This window comes from Neovison vison, chromosome 7, assembly GCF_020171115.1.
Source record: "Neovison vison isolate M4711 chromosome 7, ASM_NN_V1, whole genome shotgun sequence".
Taxonomy (NCBI): domain Eukaryota; kingdom Metazoa; phylum Chordata; class Mammalia; order Carnivora; family Mustelidae; genus Neogale; species Neogale vison.
The window spans coordinates 50237150-50251096 of NC_058097.1; the positions used below are offsets into that span (position 1 = coordinate 50237150).

The 13947-nt window shown below is 56.1% G+C and overlaps 2 protein-coding genes across 3 annotated transcripts; one reads left to right on the top strand and one right to left on the bottom strand.

Annotated features, from left to right (window-relative positions):
* Window positions 1-1704: 1704 nt before the first annotated feature.
* EMC10 (ER membrane protein complex subunit 10) lies at window positions 1705-8628 on the bottom strand. 2 transcript variants are annotated; one of them, XM_044256801.1, is made up of 8 exons: window positions 8394-8628; window positions 6922-6994; window positions 5932-6041; window positions 4943-5047; window positions 4422-4603; window positions 4168-4261; window positions 3125-3211; window positions 2805-2895 (listed from the first exon to the last, which is right to left on the bottom strand). In XM_044256801.1, the coding sequence occupies exons 1-7, from the start codon at window positions 8502-8504 to the stop codon at window positions 3125-3127; spliced, it is 762 nt and encodes a 253-aa protein (XP_044112736.1). In that variant the 5' UTR covers window positions 8505-8628; the 3' UTR covers window positions 2805-2895. The 2 variants fall into 2 exon arrangements, with proteins under 2 accessions (XP_044112735.1, XP_044112736.1); XM_044256800.1 differs by lacking the exon at window positions 3125-3211 and having other exon boundaries at window positions 1705-2895.
* On the top strand, window positions 8614-13778 carry FAM71E1 (family with sequence similarity 71 member E1). Its single transcript, XM_044256802.1, has 5 exons — window positions 8614-8862; window positions 9078-9196; window positions 9547-9677; window positions 12744-13014; window positions 13611-13778. The coding sequence occupies exons 1-5, from the start codon at window positions 8802-8804 to the stop codon at window positions 13665-13667; spliced, it is 639 nt and encodes a 212-aa protein (XP_044112737.1). The 5' UTR covers window positions 8614-8801; the 3' UTR covers window positions 13668-13778.
* The last annotated feature ends 169 nt before the right edge of the window (window positions 13779-13947 follow it).

Sequence of the window (13947 nt, forward strand, 5' to 3'; positions counted from 1 at the left end):
GCAGGAGACTGGCCAGTCAGGCCGCCCTCAGTGAGGGGAACAGGTACCAGGCTGCGCCGAGCAGAAGGCTCTTGGCTTTGGATCCTACAATATCTTTTGAGTTTCGTGCTATATCCCCAGACACCCTGGTCAAGAAAACGAAATAGTAAGTGAGCTCTCCATGAAGAGGCAAGTATTAGAAAAGATGCACAAGGACAGAGCCTCATGGAGACTGTGCCAACTCAGACAGTGGCTGAAGTACACTGCAGAGGAACTCTGCCCGCTCCAGAGGGATCTAGAGAGTCGTAGAGGAAAAGGAGGTAATCAGATGGGTAAAGAGCTCAATCTCAATCCATGACAGAATTAGAAAATGGTCCAACCAATGCCTGGGGCAAGAATGCCACTGTCAATGAGGCAAAGGGTTAGGAACTCTCCCTTGTCCAAGAAAGCGGCAGTGAACACCATGGGGGCAATTCACATGGAGCGCAGATGGGAAAGCAAGCCCAAGTTAGAGCACCCCTTGGACACTTTTATGTATTGAAACCACAAAGAAATGGGTTGAATGATACCCCCCACTGCTGGTGGGTGTGTTACACAACACAGTCAAAGAAAATACTGCGGAACTGCAAATCAGTGGGACTGTTTGGGACTCTCAGGCCACTTGTCGCAGCACAGCGGGGAGTGGCTGGCCCCTGGGAGCGAGGTCAGAGAGAAGAGAAGGTCCAGAGAAAGGGCCGCAGCAGGACAGGAATCCAGAGGGACCAGAAAACAGACGGGGGTGGCTTTAGGCGTCAGCAACATCAGACAAATCACAAGAGGAATTCAAAATCCTAAATGCTGCCCTTGAGCAAAGGACAAGAACGGTTCCCAGAAAATCCCTGTGGTGCTATCAGGCTCCACTTCCCTCCTGACATGGATCAGAGCCTCCTGACACGGAGAGGTCTGAGCCATCTGCTGACAAGGCCGTGGGGGAATGGTGACCGGTGTCTGCTCGATGGGGGCAACTTAGCAACGTGGGTCACATTTATTTTTTTCTTTCTTTTTTTTTTTAAAGATTTTATTTATTTATTTGACAGAGAGAGATCACAAGTAGGCAGAGAGGCAGGCAGAGAGAGAGAGAGAGGAGGAAGCAGGCTCCCTGATGAGCAGAGAGCCCGATGCGGGGCTCGATCCCAGGACACTGGGATCATGACCTGAGCCGAAGGCAGCGGCTTAATCCACTGAGCCACCCAGGCGCCCCCGTGGGTCACATTTATACAAATGCCACCTTCCTCTGGCCGGTCATTCTGCTGCTGGGGTTTTACCCCGGTTACATCTGCATCCAGGAAACAGTGACAGCCGCAGGTAGAGGCCAGGTTGAATGAGCTCCGGTGCAGTTCTCTGATGGGGTGCAAGGACGAGGCCACTCCCCCATTAGGAGAAGTCTCCAGAACATTAGGTGCAGGAGCCAAGAGGCAAGGGCTAGGCGGTGGAGGGGATTTGCTACTTCTGCGTTACAAAGAAAGGAGAGCGTGTGTCCCTCCCTGCCCCTGCCAGCACGGGCTAACACAAGGAGAAGTTAAACAAATGAAAGCAACTGGGCGAGACACCTGTCCACCACACACCTTTGATATTGTTTTGATACTCGAGCCACACGAACGCGTTACTTTCCCGTAAGTGTTTCCAATCTGCCATCGTGATTTTGGTCATGCATCCTCAGGAAATAATTCACACTCACCAAAGAGAGACTGGAGAGCACTCGCTGCTGTGCTATTTATAACCATATCCAGCAGGAAGCTAAATGTTGAACATTTGGGGAACAGTTTAATAAACCGCCATACAACACCACAAAGCATTACACAGACATTTCAGCGACCGTGACAGCCATTTCTGTGTGTTTCTGGATAATACACAGAGCAAAGAGCGGAATTCAATAAAGCCTGTACATAAGGACTTCCCTGCAACCAAATCAACGGTTGCATTTGGTTGCTGGAAGTCATACCTTTTTGAAACATTCATGTATTTCAATAGATAGTTGGTATTTTTTAAATAGATTGGCGGGGTGGGATGATAAATAGGAAAGGCCAGCAGTCCTCTCCTGGTGGCCTGTCCCAGGGAAGACATTCCAGGCTGGGGAAGGGATTCTATTTACATCATCGGCTCTCAACTCTACCAGACATTACTTTGTTTTTACTTTTAACATTTCTGCATGCCCCAAAGCCTGTGGGAGGCCTGGCATCCAGACAGGGCAGGACACCCCAACTCCTGCTTGGAGCCATGGGCAGATAAAGGCCGAAGCGGGGTCCCAAGGCAGGGCTGCTGGAATGGGGCCAAGGGACGCCCATAGCCAGCCCACACCTGCTCTGTGCTAGGCCCCTGAAGGGCAGACAGATAGAAAGTGTGTGGCCCAATCCAGTCAGACAAGTTAGGGGGACCCTCTAGCCAGGCCTGGGACAGGCAGGGCGAGGAGACCACGAACAAAGGCACAGAGGCTGGAGAGAACTCGGCATGTTCCCAAACTACAAGGCTCAGGGGAAGGGGCGAAAACATAAGGTCAGAGCTGGACCAGGAGCTCGAGCTCCATGCTGTGGCCAAAAGGAAGCCTTTGGGGCTATGGAAGGATCACAGGGGAAGGCAGGGTACGCCAGAATCTGGTCACCTGTCCGCCTAGAGGGAAAGGACTCCTGGGAGGAGTATCCCCCTACCATCACGGGATGGGGACAGGGGGAGCTAGCAAATCTTTCTTGGGATGATCAAGGACAAGAGCACTCTGGCGGGAGGGGGTTGCCTGCATGAAAGAAGACCAGGCGCTGATGCCCCCCACCCTCAGCGGCCACTGCCCCCGCCACCACCCCCGCCGCCGCCCCCTCCCTGGCCCCCGGCATCTGGTGCTCCTGACATCATGAGGAACAGGACGACGGGAATGATGTACATCCACTGTGGGCCAGATAGGAGGATGGGATGGTGGACAGACAAACACAGAGAGAGACAGAAAGAAGAGAAGTGAGTATGAGCCAGATTCTGCCAGGGCAGGGAGGGTGGGGGAGCCGGTATAAGGGGAGGCCACGTGAGGGAAGGGGGCCCAGGTCCCCTACATCACTACAGGTTGGGAAAGGGCTGGTGGGGCACAGGGTGGGGTGGAGGCGGGAGGGGGCTCAGTCCTCACTCAGGCCTCCTGCGGCGGCGGCGTGGGCCCCGGGGCGGCAGGACGCAGGGCTGTGAGCAACACAGCCCCCCCGAGAATGAGGTGCCACTGAGGAGGGAGGGGGCACAGGTCAGGGCCAGGGGTGGCCATGGGGTCCTGTGGCCACTGGGGAGGGCAGAGCCGGGGCAAGTGGGTTCTTAGCCTCTCTGGGCCTCAGTTTCCCCGCAGTGCAGCTGTCAGGAGCTGCTGGCAAACCTGAGGCCCCGCTGGCACCACACTCAGGGCAGTCAGGCTTGGCATCCTCCCACCCACAGTGGCCTCTGCTGTCCCCTGCCCTTGTCTTGGGTAGATCACCCTTCTGCCTCAGTGCCCCCAGCTCCTCCTACCAGCCCCAGCCTGGCAGCACAGGCCCGTCCCCTCTCCAGCTCCAGACCAGCCTCTTGAGCATCTCCACCCATAGCCCTGCCTCCCCTAACTGTGCCCTCCCAAAGCCAAAGGCATCCCAACCCCACCTGGAGGACCCCACCTGCCCTCTCCTTTCCAAATCTCCCTGACCCATTGCAATCTCTGCCTCCCTCCCTTCTTTAGCCTCACAGCACCTGCCCAGCTTAGGCTTTGTCCCAGCCCAGGCCTCGTCCCAGCCCCCTCCTAGTACTGACCACATCCCTCCCCTGACCACCACCCTCCTCACTGCCCTTCCTCCAGACAGGCCTCTGTTCAACACCAACATGGCCTGTACCGCACCTGCCCCCAGCCTGAAAGGCTGCCCCTGCTTCCCAGAGAGGCCTGGCTCTGGGCAGGCCATGTGCTGAGCCTGAATACCCTGTGACCACCGCCAGGAACAGACCAAGGCAGAGGCAAGGAGCACAGCTCAACAGTCCTCCCCGACTCCATCCAGGCCTTGGACTGAGCCCCGGTGCCAGGGGACAGGCCTGGAGATGACAGGCAAGCCCCTCGCACAGGAGGCCATAAGGAAGAGGAACAGGCCAAGGGCCACGGGGGAGAGAAGGGCAGAGGGGGGACTCAGGAGGGAAGGGACCAGGGGCAGGCAGAGCTCCACTCACATATTTGGCGAAGAAGGACTTCTGTTCCTGCGGGTTCTTGGCCTTCTGGGCCTGCTCCATCTCCAGGCGCTCAATGAAGGCCGCAGTCTCGGGACTAGGGGTGGGCAGAGGAGAGAGGCTATGGGGCCGGGGTCAGCCAACAAGGACACAGCAAGGGCAGCTGCAGGATGGCTGAGCGGATATTATGGGGGGTGCTGCCCACGCCCCTGCCCTGCACCCGCATCCTGGAGCACCCGCACCCCGCGCGCCCTCACCCTGGGGCGGTGGCCGGTGGCTGCAGCTGCACAGACGTGTTGAACAGTTCCAGGTCTACATCTTCCACTTCATGGCCCCGGCAGCCCCCGGGGTGCGTCACCACTGACACGCCCACCACATTGCCAGCCACGTCCACGTGCAGCGTCAGCTGGTCCGAGAGATGCGACTCCACCAGGGAGCACTGGGGTGGGGCAGGGCAGGGGGATCAGGGTTGCCACCCAGACCTTGCCTGCACCAAGACCCCCAAGCCTCCAACCCTTCTCACAGGGCCCAGAGGATCTCTCAAAGCTCTTCATGGTTCCCCCCCCCCTCCCTTGGGCACAAGTCCAAGTACAACAGCCTCCCCATGAAGTCCTATGCTGTCCCATCAAAGGGCCCACCACCCGGACCATCCCCCCTCCAGCCCTTGAGGGCAAGGCCAGGTATGAGTCCTTCCTGTCCATAAACGCCAGGTCACAAATGGTGGAAGCCAGGCTGGGGCAGGTGGGAGGGCCCAAGGATGGTCCCATCACTGACTCACCGCAGGGACGAAAGAGGAGACATAGCTGCCAGCTTCTGAGCCATCAGGGGCCCCAGGGCGCTGAGGGACCCGGACCCGGTATAAGCCGTTCAGGGCTGCCACATCCTGCAGGGCAGAGGAGGGCAGCAGTGAGGACAATGCACAGCCCCTGCCAGGCCTGGATCACCACTGGGTCCAGGGGACCCTTCCCCCATCTCACCCGCCTGCATCCCCCTCATCCCTAGCCCAGTGGTGGTGAGTGAGGCCAGGAGCCACTGGGTACTCCACCTTTGGGAGAAGCCACTGTAAGCGCAGTAGAGCCCAGCCCAGGGAAGAAGGGAGTCCCAAGGACATTTTCCTCAAACCTAGATCCAGCTGCACCAATGCCCACCCCAAACCTGGACTCCCCAGCCACAGAAGTGACAGCTGTGACAAAGAACCACGTAGGAAGCACAAAGCACGGCTGGCCAGAATGGACTACCTCCCACAGGAAGGGCACCCACCGGCACTTGCCTGCCCACAATGAGACCTGTGTCCCCAGCCTCCCAGGCAATTACATCCAGCCAAAGGGAGAGAGTGCAAGTGCACTGTGGCAGCTTTTGTGGGCCATCCCCAAAAGACAACTTCTCTCTCTACCCCTCATTTTTCTCTTCCTCTGGCCTACTGCACCTCCATGCACCAACCCTAGGGAGGACCAAGCCAGGCCTGGCAGGAGCCTGGCCTTGAGGAAGCCACGGGACAGGCTATGATAGAAATAACCTTTTATTTAACTGTGGCCATTCCAGGGATCTCTTTCTCCTCCCAAGCAAATCTCCTTCTAACTGATTGTAAAGTATCTTGACTGAACCTGGAGGAGTAAGAGGAGCAACGATATGAAAACCATGAGAGAAAAGGATGTGCTGCGCAGAAGGAACGGCACAGGCAAAGGGCAAAGGCCCTGAAACACGCATGGCGTGGTCTAAGGCACAGGTCCCCCCACACCCCAAGCAAGCCCTGGGTGCCCTCCTCACCCGGAGCCGGCCCCGTTCCTCCTCATTGAGCTGCCGCTGTGACAGGGACAAAGTGCCATCCTGCTGGTTCCAGAGCAGTGAGCCCCGCTTCCGAAAGTGGGCACTATCATCTGTGGGGAGTCAGGACTCAGCAGCCACCCCACCACTGAACCCCAAGACCCTAGCAATGACCAGGCTGCTTCCCCCTCCCAAGCCCCCATGTTCCCACCTGCAAAGTGGAGACCGCCACGCCCATCCCACCCCCCCACCGCCGCCACATCCCACCCTCCTATCCCACAGGGCAGCTGACGGCAGATGTCTGAATGCCACAGCTTCCAAGCCCTGCCTCTACCTCCAGTTCTCCCATCTGCAGAACAGAGGGGCTTCCACCCATGGGGCCATGTCAGAATCAGTGGGGCTTTCCCGAGCAGAGGCCAAGGTCTGAGTCAGGAGGTCTGTGGAAGCTCCCGGCTTCAGCATTTCTAATAAGTGCCCCAGAGTTTGGGGGCTCAGACCTCTGGACTGTACTGACCTCTGTGCTCTGAGACTCTGAACACCTGAACCGTAGTTGTTTAAGCTGGGCTATAGAGCAGGTCCTGGCTCTACCATTCACTTACAGATGTGATGCCCCTCTGGGCCTGCTTCCCCTTCTGGAAAATGGGGCTCTAATACCTATACATTGCAGGGCTGCGGGGAGGGCATTAGAGTGAATACACCCAGAACTTCCAGACCTAGTGCAGGCCATAGAGTGACTGGTCTGAGAAGTCCGCTCTACTGTTGCCCCTAGGCCACTAGGATGTGTCTTACAGTAAAGGGAGTATTCAAAGGTAGAGTTCCTTCTCTCTCATGCCCTCCCTGCCCCAACCTTCCCAGAATAATGCAAACACATTCTGAGGGGCAAAGCTTTCAGTAAACGAAAGGCATGTCTCACATTGGGTGGCATCCAGACCCAAGTTCTTGACTTCACAGGACACCAGCTGAGTACCCAGACTAGGATGTTGCTAGACTCACCGATCTCGAATGAGTGCTCCAGCAGCAGCCCCACCGTGCCACAGCCCTCACCCTCTCGACCTTCTGCTCCGGCCTGCAGGTGAGAGAGAGGTCCCCAGGTGAGGACCATCAGAGCCCAAGGCAGAAGGCAGGACTGCCGGATCCCAAGACAAACTCAGGCTGAAAGAGGAACCTTACTTTCATATTCATATCCAAACACTGACACCTGTCCACTGTGATTCCAACGGGAACTGCCCATTTCATGAAAATTCATGAGCTGGATGGTCCCCAGAAACCCAAAGCCTGCAAAGAAGTGTAACCTTGTTTCCAAGGCAACCATCTCCAGTTCCAAGGCAAGTATCTTCATGCCTAGCATCGTAAACATTCGTGGGTTAAAGGATACCCGAGATTCCTTCCCAACCTTATATACAAGTGGCCTCTTTTTTTTTTTTTTTTTAAGATTTTATTTACTTATTTGACTGAGAGAGACAGAGAGGGAACACAAGCAGGGGGAGTGGGAGAGGGAGAAGCAGGCTTCCCCCCCCGGGGGCAGGGAGCCTGATGTGGGACTCAATCCAGGGACTCTGAGATCATGACCTGAGCCAAAAGCAGACGTTTAAGGACTGAGCCATCCAGGCGCCCCTACAAGTGGCCTCGTTTACACCTTAACAGCCACAACAAAGACGCTCCTCGGGCTAAGGCTCCTAAGGCTCCACGCTGTCGACTTCTTTTTTTTTTTTTTTTAATTTGTAAAAAAAAATTTTAGATTTTATTTATTTGACAGAGAGAGATCACGTAGGCAGAGAGGCAGGCAGAGAGCCGGGCCGGGATGGGGGGAAAGCAGGCGCCCTGCTGAGCAGAGAGCCGGATGTGGAGCTCGATCCCATGACCTTGAGATCATGACCTGAGCCCAAGGCAGAGGCTCAACCCACTGAGCCACCCAGGCGCCCCCACGCCGTCCACTTCTCCAAATTCAAATTTCTCCTACCTCTGCATCCTCCAACCACGCCCTTGCACCTACGCAACCCTCACACCTGCGCAACTCCGTGTCCAGATTTTAAACCTCCAAATCAAGATCCCGCCCTCCTCATGCATATGCAGGAAGCACCTATCCTATTACTCCAGAGCCTCTCCGCGGTTTTCCTTTTAGCCGCCCCTACGTCTCATTTGCCAAAGCTCACCAGGGCCACACCTCCTCATGCATATTTAACGAGTGCGGATTCCCGGCGTTCCAACGTTAACACCGGGTTCTTGTCCCAACCTCCTTCGGCGCATCTTCGTTTTTAAAACACCGAAAGCCCAGACGCCAAGTCCATCCGAGCCCCGCCCTCATGCATACCCACGAGCTAGAGCCTTCCTAACTATACTCACTTTCACCTCTTCTCTCTTGGCCCTGCAATACCTCCTTCCCACTTTACCGGACCTAAACACCCGAGACCCAAGCTTTCCGTCAGCGCCGCCCTGGGTTCTGTGCAGAACCAATGAGTACTCACCCCCCGCAGAGCGGCTCCGGATCGGCAGCCACTGCCCCGGGCCCGGCTGGGGACTGCTGCTGCCATCAGCAATAGCAGGAGGCGAGCAGCCACCACACCGACCGCCGCCATTTTGACCGCTTCCCATCAGGCCAGAGGAGGGAACGAGCCGGGCGCAGGGAGCTTGCCGCGCAAACGCCTGCGCCAGCTCTTTGCGCCTGCGCACTAGCACCCTCCCCCTACCGGGGTCTGACGCCAGACCCGTGGCCGTAGCTTTACCCAGGTATCTGGGCACCGCCACCTATGATGACGTCACAACAACGGGCGTTTCTTCGGTGACATTTAAGCCTGGTCCGCCGCGTTGTGACGTGTAGAGCCCGCGGCGCCACCCACCCGTTTTCTCTGGCGGCACCTCCCTCCGCTCTCCCTATGGGGCGGGGCGTTGCGATGATGCGGGGGCACGAGATTAAGCCGGCCCCCAGTGGAACAGGTGAGGAGGAACCAGGTGGGATGGGAGGTGAGAGGCGGATCCAGGCCTGACTGGCTTGGACCAGGTGAGGGAACCGGGTGAGGGATGGGGCTGGCGTTGAGAAAACTGATGGCCAGGATTCCCCTGCTGGCAGAGCCGGACTTCCTGGGCCCTGCCAGCTGGAGGGGTCCCCGGCCCAGTCTCCTGGACTAGACCCCTGAACTTTGCCCCTCTAGAATGCCCCCTGGTTCCGGGCTATCCTACGGGCCGGCCCGGACGGCTCCAACGCCACCTCCTGAGCGGCGAGTTCGACCAGCTGCGAGACTTCCCCATCTTTGAGAGCAACTTTGTGCAGGTGTGGAGCCCCAGAACCCCCTGACACCAAGCCTTACCTTGAGCCCTGACCTCCTGACTTGAGGAACCCCTGACCTGTCGACTTCTGACCATTCTCCCATAACGTTCATCTCCTGGCATTCTGGATCAACCCCCACCCCCATGCCTCTAGACCTTTAGCTTCTCTGTGAACCCTGGCCTCTGATTCCCTTGGTTCATTTTCCCTGACTTCACACCTGGATAACTCTTGACTTCTGACCCCAGGATGTCTGACCTCAGACTCAGTGTTTAATACACTTGGCTCATGACCCTTAACCCCACCATTCCTGCCTTCCATCTATCTGCCTTCTAACCTCTAATCCTTGGCCCCAGGTGACCCGGTTAGGAGAAGTCGCCAACAAGGTCACAATGGGGGTGGCAGCCTCCAGTCCAGCCCTGGAACTCCCAGACCTGTTGCTGCTGGCCGGCCCTGCTAAGGATAACGGACGCCTGCAGCTCTTTGGGTGACTGCCTGCCCCCATCCCAGCCTAGACCTCCTCCTTCCCCAGGTGTGGGCATCCTGGGCCCCCTCCCTGCAGCACCTCCTCTCACACAGATGACTCCCAGTGCCAGGAGTCTTGGATAGCTGCCAGCCTGCTGTACAGGCTGCTGTACACCCAGAACAAAGGGAAGGCAATCCACAGGGGCTAGAAATCAGAGATAGATGGACATGAGAAGGACTGTCCTCAGCCTCACCCTGGCAAGGATCAGGAGAATAACCATGGATGCCGCGCCTGCTGCATACCAGGCATGCTGTAGGCCATGGAGGTAGTCTCATTGCTGACATACTCATATGGTGCGGCTTCTAAGTCCCATCCTTTGAAGAGATAATCTGAGGCCCAGAGAGGAGAGCCACTTACCCAGAGACCCACAGTGGTTCAGGGGTTGGGTTGGGATTAGAATCTCAGATTCCTCATCCTTATTGACCTCATGATTCTTTTTTTTTTAAGATTTTGTTTACTTATTTGACAGAGAGATAGAGCCAGAGAGCATAAGCAGGGGGAATGGCAGAGGGAGAGGGAGAGCAAGAAGAAGGGAGCCTGGCTCAGGGCTGGATCCCAGCCAGCCAGGTGCCCCTGACCTCATGACTCTTGAGCTCCATTGCCACACTAAACACAAGCCCTACAGGTCTTTTGTTTTCTCTCTGAAAAAGGAATGCAAATACACATCAAGGTACAAAACATACATAGCACAAAATAACACCTTTCGCCCATCCTAGGCTCCTACCTCTAGCTGCCAATAACAAAACATGTACATACGTGTAGTATACTGTAAAAACATTCTGCCAGTGGCTTTCCCTTTTTTTACTACATCTCACAGTTAAGGAGAGAAAGGGAGGAAAGGAAGGAAAGACTTACATCACACACACACACACACACACACACACACACAGGTCCACAGTTCTTTGTCTGCAGTTCTGAAACCTAAAAAGTTCTTTTGCAACCCACTTGGTGGCAGAATCTGATTCTGACCTCAACTAAATGAAGGCTACTTACAGCCTTTAATGTATCCCCCCTGTATAAGTTTAGAACATTCCACAAAGCAGTATGCTGACACCTTACGGTGCACGGGGGCATTTTCGCTTCTACACTGCTTCTTTTCCTTCCAGTGCTAATCTGTCCCACCAATCGACCTCACCACTCACTGAGTAGTGAGCTGCAGTGGGAGGGACACTAATGACAGTGCCAAGGGGTGCTTGGAAACCCTTCAACACCATCCCCCCCAAAAAGCATACCGTCAATTTAAAAGCAGTGAACTTGCTCTGCAAATAATGCATTAAGACTCACCAGCCCCTAGTCCTTCACTTCTAGCCTGCAGCCTGGAGCTGGCCTGGGCCCATTCTATAAGCATTTTATGGGTGTTTCCCCTTCCTTTAAAACCAGGGGCAGGTGCATACTACTTTTCCTCTCTGCTCACTCCTTCATCAGCACTGTATCAGCATTCACTTTATATCAACATAAGTACAAGCCCCACATCCTCTTTTGGACTCCCAAGTTTTCATCTGGTGCTGTTACCATCCTGCCTGGGTTCAAATCCTGACTTCACCTCTTCTTCACTGGCTTTGGCCAAGTTCCCTACCTGTCTGTGCCTCAATTTCCCCCATCTGGAACATGGGGATTAGAGGAGAGCCCACCTTCCCAGGCTGTCAGGGGATAAACTGCGTAAATGTTTGTGAAGCCCTTGGAACAGCCCCTGGCAAGGGGTCAGCACCTTGTAAACGTCAACTGTTATTCTGCCACTTGGGGAATGTCATAAAGAGATGAAGCCACCTACTGAGGGACAGTGGTGCCCGGTGTCATGGGATTGCAACCAGTATGGTAGGCAGAGGGCATCCATGCACACAGGCTTGAGGGTGTCTGTCCCCAGAGGTAGCACTGCCAGGCCAGAGGGTGATGTATGGCTGCCCCATCGTGGATAAGACTTGGATCCAAATCCCTGCTGTGTGTATTGGGCCAAATGATCCACCCTCTCAACAAGCATCCACTGAGCACCGACCATGTGAGCCCTGGGTACTTGGGGAGCAGCAGCAAACAAAATGAGATCAAAATCTCTGCCTTCAAACTCCCCCTCTGGGAAGGCAAACAGAATAAATGACAATTTATCCAAGGGGGGAAGGTTTGTGGAGACAGATGGGGCAGAGACAGGTGGGGAGGACTGCAAGGGTGAAAAGGGTGGTAAACACCTTCCCCAGAGAGAAGGCGTTTCTTGAGAAACACAAGATTAAGGGGCCAAGCCTTGGGGCTGGTTGGAGGAAGATTCCCACCCTGAGGCAGGGTTGGATGTAGGCGCTCGCCTGGTAGGTTTATGGAACAGCAAAGAGGCTGGTGATGCTGGGGCTGAGTGAGGGAGGGGAGTGAGCAGACAGGTAAACAGAGGAGGCGGATCCTGCGGGGCAAGGTCAAAGTGCGGAGGGACCTTGCCTTTACTCTGAGCCGCAGGAGTCACCGGAGGGACGTGAACTCGGGTGTTGGCCGGCGCCCTCTGGCGGCCGCATGGGAACGGAGCGGTGAAGGCTGAGGGAGCTGCCTGGGCGGGTGGTGGGTCCCGGCTGGTGGTGGAAGGGGTTACAATGGCCGGATCCTGGAGACGGTGGCATTTTAACGGTGGAGCTGTCAGGATTTGTGGCAGGATTGGATGAGGATATGAGAGTAACGTGGGGTCAGGAGCAACCCCACGACTTCTGACGGAGCAGTGGGAGGATGTAGTTAGGATGCGGAAGGCAAAGAGAAGCAGGTTTGAGTTGGGGAGGTCAGGAATTTGGTCGTTGGACCTGTTATGGGTCCGATGTCATTCTCATATTCAACTAGAAATCTCAAGAAGGCGGCGTGCTATTAGAAGGACCAGCGGGAGACACAGAGGTACTATGCGGATGGAAAAAATTCAAGAGGCAGAGAAAGTGAAAAGGGACTGTCTCTGGGCTGAGAGAGGGGCGTTAGGGTGGGCGACTCCGACCCTGAAGGCGCCCGGGATGGCAAGGCTGCCGAGCTACGGTGCGTCAGAACCTGAGGCTGCCCCTTCCGCCCTCCCAGGTTGTTCCCCTTGCAGTTCGTCCAGCTCTTCGTCCACAACGAAAGCCGCTGGCAACTTAAGGTCAAGTTCCGCACCGGCCGCGCCTTCTACCTGCAGCTGCGGGCCCCGGCCGAGAGCCGAGACCGCGAGTTCGGCCAGTGGGTGCGGCTGCTCTACCGACTGCGTTTCCATTCCGCCGAGGGAGCCGTGCCTTTCACGCAGGAGTACTCGCCGGTGGAGGATGGAGACGACGAGGACGACGAGGACGACGACCTGATAGAGCGGGAGGAGGTGGAAGGAGGGGCGGGGATGCTGGGGAAGAGGTGGGGCGGGGAGAGGGCGTGGCTGGGGCTGGACTCCGGGGTTGTGGGGGGGGCGCTGGAGGAAGCTGGAAATTTGGACTACCCTGAGCTAGGGCTGGGAACCTGGACTACTGAGTGTGTGGGAGTGGCTGGGGGCCTGGATTCCTGTGGTGAGAGCACAGGGCGCCAAGGAAGGCCTCACTCCTGAGTTCTGGAAGGGTATGAAATCTCTGTGTAGAGACAGCAAGATCTCAAGCCAGGGCCAAGTTTCTTAACTGGGCACCCCCATCCGCCAGCCTCTCTCCCCTTGACCTACTTCAGTGGGATATGTGGGAGGGACACCTGGGCCCAGAAGGGCTAGGGTGGGCCAAACCGGATGTCCAGTTCCCTATAAGGCCAGGGGGAGGAGAGGAGCACCAGTCTTTGAAGGTGGGAGCATTGAAACCTGTGGGGTGTCTTCCTCTTGAGACACCCCACTCCCCCCACCTTCCAGGTAAGTACAAAAGTCACCCCACCTACCCACCCCCAAACTGCTGATACATCCGCAGGTCAAGACCTCTGAGACAAATTCTTTCTTATACCCAGCTTCAAGCCATGGAAGCCAGACTTGACCCACAGACCTCTGAACTCTGGGGACTCTGATTCCTCCCAATACCCATGAGGTCGCCAAAGGACCAGAGATCAAAGTACCCTATCTCAGGGCCAGAAAGATGAATTATTAAAGTTAATAAAGATCGGCCACTTAAGAACCAACAAGCAGGTCATGAGCACTTTTGTCAACATCACCAGTTCAACATGGCTGCCTCAACATGGTGTTCGGTTCATCGTGTGTGGCTCCCTGGGCCACCACGAGACCTAGTGCCCACCATTCCATCATGGCTACCTCACTAGAATGGTCTTCCCCATCTGGGCTTTGTTTCTT